The sequence below is a fragment of the Sinocyclocheilus rhinocerous genome, unplaced genomic scaffold (assembly GCF_001515625.1).
Source record: "Sinocyclocheilus rhinocerous isolate Xijiao unplaced genomic scaffold, SAMN03320098_v1.1 scaffold4043, whole genome shotgun sequence".
NCBI classification, from domain to species: Eukaryota; Metazoa; Chordata; class Actinopteri; order Cypriniformes; family Cyprinidae; genus Sinocyclocheilus; species Sinocyclocheilus rhinocerous.
Window position 1 is genome coordinate 109,234 of NW_015654500.1, and position 12,931 is coordinate 122,164.

General features: G+C 34.7%; 1 protein-coding gene across 1 annotated transcript in view; it reads right to left on the reverse strand.

The window, feature by feature from the left end:
* The window catches only part of LOC107717225 (low-density lipoprotein receptor-related protein 1B-like), a gene marked incomplete at its 3' end in the record, with an annotated part of 268,070 nt that overhangs the window by 105,726 nt on the left and 149,413 nt on the right, over positions 1-12,931 (reverse strand). The window contains exons 41-42 of the mRNA XM_016523907.1: positions 9,757-9,961; positions 1,553-1,745 (exon numbers count right to left, since the gene is read on the reverse strand). Of these exons, the coding sequence (XP_016379393.1) occupies positions 1,553-1,745; positions 9,757-9,961 (398 nt within the window). The remainder of the gene's footprint in view (positions 1-1,552; positions 1,746-9,756; positions 9,962-12,931) is intronic.

Below are 12,931 nucleotides of genomic sequence, written 5' to 3' on the forward strand. Positions count from 1 at the left end.
AGAAAAAACACATTATATAAAGGTTAGAAATTGATTTGCATTTCAGTGAGTGAAATATACTATATATATATATATATATATATATATATATATATATACACAAATTGTAATTACATTCTGATTATAATTATATATATATATATATATGATTATAATTGATCATAATCTGAATCAAGAATCTAAATTTAGAGTGAACAAGAACCTGGATCACAGTCTGCATTAATAGTCTAGATCATAAATTTAAATTTAGATCACTATTTATATTTAGAATCTATATATTCAGAGCAAACAGAATCTGGATTGCAGTATGTGTGTATAATACAGATCACAATCTGAATCCAAAATCTAGATTCAAATCAAAGGCAATCTGAAATCACAATCTGTATTTATAGCATAAATTAAACTTTTTGAGTATAGATCACAAACTTAATTTACAATCTATATATTCAGAGCAAAAATAATCTAAATTATAATATGGATGTAAATCATATATAATAATGTGAATCCTGAATGTGGATTTAGGGTACAATGCAGAGCACAATCTGAATCCAAAATCTAGATTCAAATCAAAGGGAATCTGAATCACAATCTGTTTTGAATATAGATCACTGAAATGATTTAGAATCTACATGTTGCGATCAAAGAATCTTAATTCTAATATGAATCACAATTTGTATTTATAGTATAAATCATATACTTTGAATATAGATTACAGGTTAGAATAGATTGACAGAGATTACATAGATTACATACAGAATATATAGATTACAGATTGGAATCTACATATTCAGAGCAAATATAATCTATATTACAATATGGATACACAATATATACAATATTCTAATTCAGAGCAATAGGAATCTGAATCACAATCTGTATATGAGTCTAGGTCATAATCTGAACACTAATCACAATCCTGATTCAGGATCTGAATATACAGATAAAATCTGAATAAAAAAATTTGACTCAGAGTAGGTCCTTTACTCTGGACTCAGAATTTATTTCACTTATGGAAATATATCAGCCTATAATTACTGAATAAGTCCACTCTAATGATGTACAGTCACTCTTAGTATGATTTGTTTTTGTATTTATCACACCATGCTGACATAAACCCAGCTTGTCCTGTAATACGTAGAGTCAGCAAAGAACACTGTGACTATGTGCTGCTTATCTGACCCTCATGTCAGAATGTGTAGATTTTGTTCCAGCTTCCCGCGCACCCATCAAAAAAGCCCCCAGACTTCTGACGCATCTAACATCAGTGACTTTGCTTTGTGTTTGCTGTCATCACAGAGTAAGCATCTCAGACACCTTGTGTGAATAATACAAACAAGCTTTGTGTGACTAATACAAACAAGATGGCAAGACATCTGCTACATCAACCAAGAAACGTGTTTATCTGCTCGTTTTAAAACTCTCTTTGATTCAAGGGTTTTAGAAATATACTATAAAGGTTTGTTGACACAACACTTCAAAATCAACTAAAAACGTTTGATACATGTTAAAACAGTTGCATCATGTGATGGAACAAAGGAAATTAATCACGTACAGCTGTTGGTGTCGTTGGAAACAGCGATGATTCCCATCGGTTGATGAGGGATGTCTGCACGGAGGACTTTCGTATTGGCTCCGGTGAACTTATCAGAGCGGATCACGGCCCGCCGCGTCCAGTCGGACCAGAAGATGAAGTCTCTGTAAATTGCCAAGCCAAAGAACGTTCCGGGTCCTGATTTCACAATGACCTACAAATTTAAGAAGAAGAATTTAGGTGAGGGAAATATCCTGGTAATAAAAAATAAAAAAACAGTTTTTTACAAGAGCACTATTACATATTTCAGGTTATAGACTAGCAGTCAAAAACTTTTGGTGAATTTATGTTTCTCATGACCTTAAAAACGTTGTGAACTTTTTGAACTTGTGCTTAAATGCCAGACAGATAGCAAAAAAAAAAAAAAACAGTTAAAATGATGGAACGACTGGTAGATGGATGGACAGACAGACAGGTACAACAATAGACAGAACAATGGATGGAAAGACAGACAGACAGACAAGTAAAACAACAGATACAACGTTGGATGGATGGACAAAAAGACAGAGCAACAGATAGAATGATAGAATGAGAACAATAGAACAATAGAATGTTGGATGGATGAATGGATGGATGGACAGACAGACAGGCAGACGGGTAGAATGATAGACAGAACGATGGATGGATGGATGGATGGATGGACAGGTAAAATGGTAAATAAAATGATGGATGGATGGATGAATGGATGGATGGACAGACAGACGGGTAAGAATGATAGACAGAACGATGGATGGATGGATGGACAGGTAAAATGGTCCATCATAAATAAATGATGGATGGATGAATGGATGGATGGACAGACAGACGGGTAGAATGATAGACAGAACGATGGATGGATGGATGGACAGGTAAAATGGTCCATCATAAATAAATGATGGATGGATGAATGGATGGATGGACAGACAGACGGGTAGAATGATAGACAGAACGATGGATGGATGGATGGACAGGTAAAATGGTAAATAAAATGATGGATGGATGAATGGATGGATGGACAGACAGACGGGTAGAATGATAGACAGAACGATGGATGGATGAATGGATGGACAGTTAAAATGGTAAATAAAATGATGGATGGATGAATGGATGGATGGACGAACAGACAGACAGACAGGTAGAACAACAGATAGAATGATGGATGGATGGACAGACAGATGGGTAGAATGATAGAACGATGGATGGATGGGTAAAATGGTAAATAAAATAATGGATGGATGGATGGATGGATGGATGGATGGACGGACAGACAGACAGGTAGAACAATAGATAGAATGGTGGATGGATGGAGGGATGGATGGATGATCGATAGAAAGAGAGATAGACAGACAGGTAGGATGACAGATAGAATGATGGATGGATGGAGAGACAGACAGACAGACTGGTAAAACAATAGATACTGTAGAACAATGGATGAATGGACGAATGGACAGAACAGACAGATAGAAAGATAGAACAATGGACGGACGGACGGACAGACAGACAGACAGACAGACAGACAGACAGACAGACAGACAGACAGACAGACAGACAGATAGATACTATTCATAAATATTACAGTTATCTTGTAAAAATCATTCAATAACTTTGAAGCATTGATAATAAATAAATGAAAGCATCTCTACTGCTGTACAGAACAGTTCCATCAGGCAGTTTACATTCAGCACAAAGGTGCACAGACCAAAATAAAGCACACAGAGTGTCTGTATAATTCACACAGACACACGGGCCCGTCCAGAGCCGGAGGGAAAGCACTGTGACACCCGAAGGACAGTCCTCCTCCATTATCCCCCACATTATAAATGATTAACCCAGATCTACAGAGAGTGTAAATGGAATCGCTGTCGTAACAGACACAGAGATACAGTACATCACGCATAGCCTCAGGGAGGAAGGTAAGCTGTGAGAGAGGGGCTGTTCTTCACGTGCCTGAAGGAAATGAATTAAGTCCAGTCACTCAGAAACACTGAGATGGTAGAGATGAGAACGAACCGGGGTTCAAAATCTACACTCAACAAATACATTTAAAATTAGACGTTGGTGAGTAAAATAAAACAGTTAGTCATTTGATCCTTATCAAAAACAAGCTGTCATGATTTACTCAGTGGAAACTGTATCATCATAAGTTTATTTATTTATGTTTTTTCTCCACAACTCCATATGGTACATAAGCCCTGAATGCAAGGTTAAAAAAAATTAAATAATTCAGTGAGTCTATCATTTACTTATTTTTCTGCTGTGCGTGAAAAAAGAAAAAGAAAAAGAAAAACACTTCTGAATTCCCAGATTTATATGAAAAACTAAAAATACTGAGAAAAAGCAAAGCAGTAAATAAAACAAATTAATTAATGTCAAAGCAATTTAGAAAAGTCAATGAGATTTAGTGAGATTTTCTCCTGTGTGTAAAAAAAAAAAAAAAAAAAGGGCAAAAAAAAAATGTGATTTCTCAAATTTATTTGCAGAAATATTGAGAACAAACAGCAGTAAATACATAAAACTAAATAAAAATCAAGGCACTTCCAATTTGGTCAAAGTTGACACTGTTTTGTTTCGTTTCGTTTTTCAGAGAGAAAAATTCAGAGAGAGAAAAAACCGTCAAAACATTTAAAAAGTCAATTCGATTTTTTTAAGGGTACACCATTATATTTTTGTTGTACAAAAAAAAAGATAGATAGATAGATAGATAGATGGATGGATACAAATTATAAAGATAAAATAAATACATAAAAACAACAACAACAACAAAAAACTTCAAGCCACAAAAAAATATCTTGGCATAATATAGCAAAGCAACAAGAAACAGGAAGGAGAAATAAATAAACAAATCCAAATAAATAGAGAGACCAATATTTATGTTAGGTTACTATGTAATATAATGTCCACAAATCAAGCCACTACAAATTCTTCATCACAGTTTCTATGATAACTGCATGTAACCCTTGATGGGTTAAAAGAGAGGCTGCACACATTTTTTTCCCCAGATTTAAGAGCTTTTCATGTTTTTTGCTTGGCTTTTGTGAGCCACACGCAGCATTAACTGCTCTTCAGTAACACACGCAGACACAGATGTCTCTGAAGGGCCGTCCATTTGAATGCCAGAGTCTTTGTAATAATAGGCGGCTTGATGGGCGCGTGGAGAGCGAGGCTCGCGCTTTAATCCGCGATGACAACATGTCAAACACGTGTTCTCACCCTCGTGCGGTCGAGATGTCTTTATTCCCAAGTGTTTCATCGCCGCCTGCACGTGTGTGGGGGATCAGGATGAAAGATGTGGCAGACACATCTGCATGACGTTCTGATATCAGAGCTGTCGTCTCGACAGGTGAAAACCTCTTCATGCTCTCTTAAGATCGACATGTTTTAGCATTGAATTACAAATCAGTGGACAAGAACATGACATTCCCGCTCCGAGCGCAGGCTTACGTTTCAAGTAGCTTCTAAGCAGGGATTATCTCAGACTTTGCTCTCCAATAATGCCACGGAGGGTTACTCAAACATAACCTTAACTAAAACAGGTTCTATTTTATTTAAAGCTATACTGACCCCTTGATAAGCTCCACCCCTTTTTACTTACAGAACAATGTGCTCATAAAGTGGTCAGATCTGATTGGAGATGATTTTTATGAGCACTGGAAAGAATTGCGACATTGTGAAATTTTTATTGGCCATTCTCTGCTAAAGAAATTGTTGTAAAATTATTAAAAACTGAAAACTACTGAGTTGAAAGCCAGCTGTAAACAGAAAAGCCTCATTTGAATGCGCAAACATTAGTGTAAAGTGTCTACAATTCATTCACTACGTTCTTAAAGAAATTGTTAAATTAATGATTAAAATTCATGAGTATCATTTTTAAAAAACTAAAAACTACAAATCTAAAATTAAGCAAATGCTTCTCAGCCAATTGCAAAGAGAAAAGATGCATCGTAATGTTTCTACATTGCATTTACTACTTTTAGGAATTGGCAAATTACGTAGTACATACTATAAATTTGAAAACTAAAAATCTGAATCGATGCAAAAAAAGATGCCACTGTCAGACAAAAAAAAAAACGAAGACTGCTGTGGTTAAAACGCGATAAAACAAGCGGACTGGACAGAAACGATCGTCAAAAATGCTTGCGTTTGCAGCGCACACTTCTTATCATAAAAGGTTCAATAAAGTATTGTCTTTTGTTGTTATGGATGCTTCTAAAGATTTCTTATGCATCTCACGATTATGTCGTGTATGAAATAATGTCTGTGTGCATGTGTGTAAAACAACTAATTGACAATTTATATATAATCATTTGTAATTGTATATACATTGTCGTGATTAATTGTGGCTGGAATAATAATGTAGCTGTAAAAATAGTTGCCTGCTGAAATTGAAATGTATATACATCTTCATCATGACTAGATAGACACGGTGAGTTTGTCTTTACTATACACGTTAGATGTGAGTCACTCAACCAGAGGGAATCCTGTCAGATCGTCCAAGCTTTGAGTGAGCGTGTACAGGTCGGCCGATCTGGTTTCGTCCGTTAAAGTTAACCTTTTCAAATAACAATCGCGGTCCCGGACAGTGAGTGTCCTTACAATATGCATGTAAAATCGGATTTTCTCCAGTCATTGTTAAAAAAACAAGCTAACAAACTTCATATCTAGCGTTAGTGAAGCGGTCAGGGGAATCTTTCTGCCTCCACCTAAGCTCCACCCACAGAAAAAAAAAACGCCACAATGTTTACTAACAGAAAAAGGGTCTATATTTGTAGCAATAGCCAAAAATACATTGTATGGGTCAAAATTATGGATTTTTCTTTTATGCAAAAATTCATTAGGATATTAAGTAAAGATTATGTTCCATGAAGATATTTTGTAAATTTCCTACTGTAAATATATAAAAACTTAATTTTTGATTAGTAATATGCATTGCTAGGAACTTCATTTGGACAACTTTAAAAGCTACACCGTGCGCCGACTACTGGACTCTCGCCAGGTCCGTGGGAGAACCCAGTATCTTGTGGATTGGGAGGGTTATGGCCCAGAGGAGCGGTCTTGGGTGCCAGCTCGAGATATTCTAGACCCAGATCTCATCAGGGAGTTCCACCGCCGTGGACAACAACACAGCTAGGGGAACGTCAGGAGCCGTTCCTGGAGGAGGGGCTCCTGTAAGGCTCCAGCTTGTAATGACTCCCCCAACCATTAGCTGGCACTGACACTTATGCCGTGTAATGACTCTCCCAGCCACTAGGTGGCCCTAGCTTCTGTAGAATTAATTGTATTACTACTCATTAGGACTTGATTCCTCCCACCTGTGGGTCATTACCTAATTTGTGTTTGCCTATTTAAGCATGCCTCTTTCTTTCAGTTGTGTTCAGTCTTGAGCCTACTATGCAGGTGTTATCCTCACCAAGAAAGCTAAGTCTGTTGTGTTTTTGGATTTGCCTTTTGCTCATCTTTTATTTCTTGTATTTTTTCTGTGGAAGCACGGCTTCCTTTTTGTTGTACTTTTGAACTTGGACTCCTCAGTAAAGCACTTTTTGTTCAGTCATCTAAGCCTGCATGTTATTCTTCTGCCCTTGGGTCCATCTGTTATTTGTCATCCACCATAGCGCAGTGGTAAAAGAGGCAGTTCAGTTGACTAGAAGACCCGAGTTCGATTCCAGCCTCAGACACCCATCACAGTGTCAAAATTGTGAGATATAAACTCGTAATTATGAGGGGGAAAAACTGACTATTTCTCATAATTGTGACTTTATTTATTAGAATTATGAGTTTATATCATGCAACTCTGACTTTATAACCTGCAATTATGAGTTTATATCTCACACAATACTGAGAAAGAAAAAAAAAGTTAGAATTACCAGATGTAAACTCACAATTGCAAGAAAAAAAGTCTGTGAGATAAAAAGCAATTACTTTTTTTTTCCCCCAGTGGCGGAAACGGGCTTCCATATCAATGAGCCTCATTTGAAAGTACCAACATCAGTGCAGCGTTCGCTACTTTATTTAAAGAAAACATTAAATTACGCGGTAACATGATTAAAAACTGAAAACTGCAAATTTGAGGTAAACAACTCTCACTGACAGCTACAAAGAGAAAAGCCTCATTTGAAAGTTATAACATTGTTGTAACACTGTAACATTTCTATACAATACCTATACAATTCAGGTATTGAATTCTATACAATTCAATACCTTTGAAGAAAATGATAAATTATGCAATGCATTATATAAGGGTGCAAATCTGAATTGATGGAAACACTTTTCACAAAAGCCTCGTGTGAAAGTAATAACTAAATTTATACAACATATCAAATACTTTCTTTAAAGAAATTATTAAATTACACAGTAACACATTTAAAAATTGTTTTAAAAAATCTGAATAGAATTAATCGATTTCCAACCACTATATTACCACTGGTTGATTCAAGTAGTTTAGAAATCACACACTTTACCTTCATGAAAGTAAATAGGGTCATATTTGATGTTTTGTTGTTATTAAGAAAGTTTAATCTAATTTGCATTATTAATTCTGAACTCCTGGGAGTTTGAATGTGTGGCTCTGTGTGTTTTCCTCTAGAGGACGTTTGAAAAGGCTGGAGATTGAATCTGTCAGCAGTAACCTAGATGGCACTTCCTCCTCCAGCGCACTCTGACAGGGTCCGCCTCGCTAGCCTTGCTATCTGTCTGACACGCAAGAAAACAAATCTTCCTTTTGTTCGCCCAGACCAATTTTCACTTTTTAATAGCCTAGCGAGCAGATCGTTTCATTAGCCAGCTAGAACCCATTTAGCACACCACGGCATTGTTGGCGGTCGTCAACTGATAAACTGTGTCAAACCCTCTAACCTGCAGTTCCTGGGCCTTGATGAAAGCAAACATTAAAATCGGTTTACTTTAGCAGTTATTAACAACTTATTTTTAGGTCTGTCAATCAATTTAAATAGTTGGAATAATTCCTTAAGCAGAGTTGTAAATATGTTTGTTTTACTCAATTAAACTGGTAAACTGACAGCCCTACTTAAAAGTACACATGACAGAAACAGGATTTTAAATATGACCATGATTAATTGTGTCAATTTTTATCGCAAATGAAAAAGCGGAAATTTCTTTTTTTCTCCCCCTAATGTTAAACTGACAGCCGTACTTATTATATATGACAGAAACAGGATTTTTCATAAGTATTTGATCAGTTGGGTTGTATTTTTATAATTAATTTGATTAAATTAACATGTTCAACTGACAGAACTATACTTATTATATATGAAAAAAAACTTGAATGACCATACATGGATGATCACAGTTGCTTTACATTTTTGTGCTTTATTTTCATAATTGATTTTTTTTATTAACATTAAACTGACAGCCCTACTTACTTTTATTTTTTTGCATTTTAATTTTTTATTATTAATTTTATTAAATTAACATGTTAAACAGACAACCCTACTTATTATATGACAGAAACACGATTTTTCATAAGTATATGATCAGTTGCGTTACTTTTTATTTTTGTTATTTTATAGTCAATTTTATTAAATTAATAGTAAATTTAATAATACATTTTATTAAATTAGTGTGTCAAACTGACAGCCCTACTTATTATATATGACAGAAACCTGTGACTTATGATCGGTTGTGTTACTTTTTATATGTTATTTTTATAATTAATTTTATTAATTGAACATATTAAACTGACAGCCCTACTTACTATATATAACAAAAACAGGAATTTAGTTTGATTCTGTTTTTGCTAAAAAACACTTTTTACTAATTGAATGTGTTAAAACGACGATCCTACTCACTATACATTACAGAAACATGGCATTGCTGCATCCTGAAGGGGAACAGATGACCTGAAATACTCAAAAACACTGTTACCTAGAACTAAGAACAATAAGAAAAATGTTCAGTTATTGTTTAACATCGTTAGGTCTTTTTATTTGCTCCTCCTGGCAAGAGCAAATTTTTAGTTTTAAGTGACAATGTACTGAACCCAAGTGAACTGTATTCAGCGGATGGGATCGAAATTTCTCTATGTCCTCCTTCAATGTCTCACCTCAGCAAAACAGAAAAGCTTCACAAAGGCTGAAAGACGTTTGCAGTGCTCTTAAGGCACAGCCTCCGCTTCGGCTAATGCACTTCCATGCATTTTTTAAAAGTCGCACACAAAGCGGCTCCATACTCACGTATCTGTGCGAGCCGTCGTAATCACACCTCTCGATGTGGCCGAGACTGCCATCGGAAAAATACAGCTTTTCGGCTTTGTGGTCGATGGTGAGTCCATTAGGGGTGATGACATCCACACTAACAATAACGCGGACATTCCGGCCGGTTAAAGTCGACCTCATGATGCTTGGCTTCTGCTCGTTCCAGTTAGTCCAGAACATCAAGCTGGGGGAACACAAACAGACTGTTAGCCGTCACATCACATGATTTTTACCATAAAACTCTGGTCCTAAAAAAAACTTGAGTTATCCTTAAAAACATCAAACTTAACTCACGCAAGCACTTTTCTTAGAATTAGTATACATTTTCTGAGCCATTAGTTCTTCAAATTTGGCATATTTCAGACATGCATTATTTCTTTGAAAGTCACATTAAAATTTCACAAATATGCATTTGAAAAAACAGAAGAAACTAAAACTTAAGTATGAATATGACCAAAAGTATCAAAAGCGTTTTTCATAAATTGTTTATTATTATTATTTTTATTACTTATTTAAGTTATATATGTGTGTGTGTATATATATATATATATATTAATTAGGGCTGCAAATATTATTATATATTAAAAATAAATTAATCATTTAAATTATATTTTTATATTTCTTACATTTATTTAATATTTTATATTTTTCTTAAATGTACCATTATATATGACAAAAATTGGACTTTTTGTAAGTATATGATCAGTTGCGATTTGTTGTGCATTTTATTAAATGGACATGTTAATCTAACAGCCCCACTTATATAAATAAATCTATTATATTATTTATTTATTTGCACAACATTTTTAACAGCACTTTTCATAAGTTTATGGTCAGTTTCGTTTTTATATTTTATTTATTTAATTTTGCATTATTAATTTTTTTTTTTTTCCATTATATTACATTACATTACATTACCATGATAAAATGATAGCCCTACTTATTATATATGTCAGAAACTTTTTGTATGGTTGGCTAAATTTGCATACGCATACAATCAGTTGCATAGTACTTAAGCAATTATGTCACCCTTAAAAATGTCTAAAAATTTTATTACATAATAGGTAATATCAAATGTAGTGGCATCTAACAAATCATGCTAATTCTTTTCTCACTTTTCTAAGCCATTCCTTCTTCAAATTTCTTACATTTCAGACGTACTGTAAATGTTTTCTTTGAATGGCACATAAAAATGTTACAAGTCTACATATAAGTCTTCTTTAAACAAAACGTGAACCATTGATGCTTTGCTACACTATGCTAATAGCCTCATTAAAAATGTATTCATCTGCAATTATAATCAAAAAGGCTATAGCCTAATAGCATCAGCCCTTTTTCTTTTAATGCGGCAGAAAAACACTAGTCAGTCGAAGGACGAAGCATGTCCTTGTGTTTGAGATGAGTGTGCTAGCTTGGCATGTGACGGCACCTTGCAGTGTCAGCCGCTAGCGCCGGCGTGTGACTCCTAGCTGTGATCTTTGGCAGCTTTTGGATCGCTGGGACTTCTTGCTGACAGCAGCAGCCACTTATTGCCGTGCTAATGCCCTAACAGGCTAACACACCGACTGCTACAGTCCGACTAAGTGCTGTCCGGGTATGAAGCAGTGAAATGTTCCTTAGAGAACAAACAGCCATGTTAATGCTACGGTTAAAAGATAGTATACTGTACTTTACTGTACCATTGAGAAGTTATAAGCAATACAAGGGTTTGCAAAGTCTAAATTTCTGATTTCCTACTTGAAAAACTGAAGAGAATGTTTGTTTAGCAAACATTTTCACGTTAAACACATAATGATCTTGTTTATGAGTGTACACCTGAAGAACACAAGCTAATGCTAGTATAGCATTGTTTACCCTTAGCAATTTGACAAACGCTAACGTTAGCTGTCATTTTGTTTTCATATACAACATTTATCAAGCATCAGGCAACGTTTATATTCAAAAATCTGACAGACATAGGAATATTCCACATCTGACTGAATATAATTTAGCCTAAAATGGCGGGAAATGCTAAAGTCAATTTAAATGTAGACGGCTGAGGCAAAATCAAAGTAAACAAGGTGCTATCTCTTTCATAAGCTCAATTTTTCTCAAAATATCTTATAATTGATGATCGGTGGTTCTCAACTAGACCGTTTTGATCCAGGAAGCAGAAATTTAAATGTTACATGATGCTAACTGCTAAATAAAGCACAACTAACAGCAGAACAACACAGTAAGAATAACAAAAATATAGGGTTATCAGCTTTTAAAAATGACAAAAACTTATATATTTTGTTGTGGATGTCAAAAATTGTGCATTCAATCTAACTTTGTCGTATTTGGGCGCAAATTCATCTAGATGCTAGTCCGATTAGCAGATGCTAATTCCAAAATCATGAACAAAACTACAGTTTCACTTGTAAAACTTGTGATTTGTGCTGACAACAAAATGCTTTTACAAGTATTAGCAATTCAGCAACGGATAGTTATATTAATAAATTACTTTTATACTTTATTACACACATTTTAGCTCACTTTTGTATGGCTTGCGCTCAATGTTTACTGTAAAACATAGTTGAGAACCACTGTGCTAGATGACACTAAAATCAGAGGATCAAACAAAAAGGCAATCATGAACAGTTCAGCAGGGCAGCAATTTGCCAAAGTAGAAAAAATAATAAATAAATGCATAAAAGTTAAACTTAATAAATGTTTTCTAATTTGAAAATGAAAGGAATTGCTGACAGAGATCAAGAGATGCAAACGTGTTTGGAGATTAATACCGTGAATCTCTGTAGCACAGGTCACCCTGTTTTAAATTTGAATCTTTATGAAGCTCATAACTCACTGATGTAAAATTAACACTCTGTATGTGGTCTGGCGCCTAATTACTCCAAAATAATTAGAGGATCCCTCCCTTAATTGACCTTTTGGATAAAACAGCCATCAAAACAAATTTATCAACAAGGGTTATTTTGAGGTGAGATGGAATGCAGAAACTTTTGGCATTTGAGACGGATGGATTTATGTTACTGTAATGAAAAGTACACATTTTTGGTCTTGCAAGATAGATAAAATACAGTATGAAAATTACATTTAAGAAAAACATATGAAATACTAAATAAATTAGAAGAAATATATAATTTATAATATATAAATATATAATTTAACT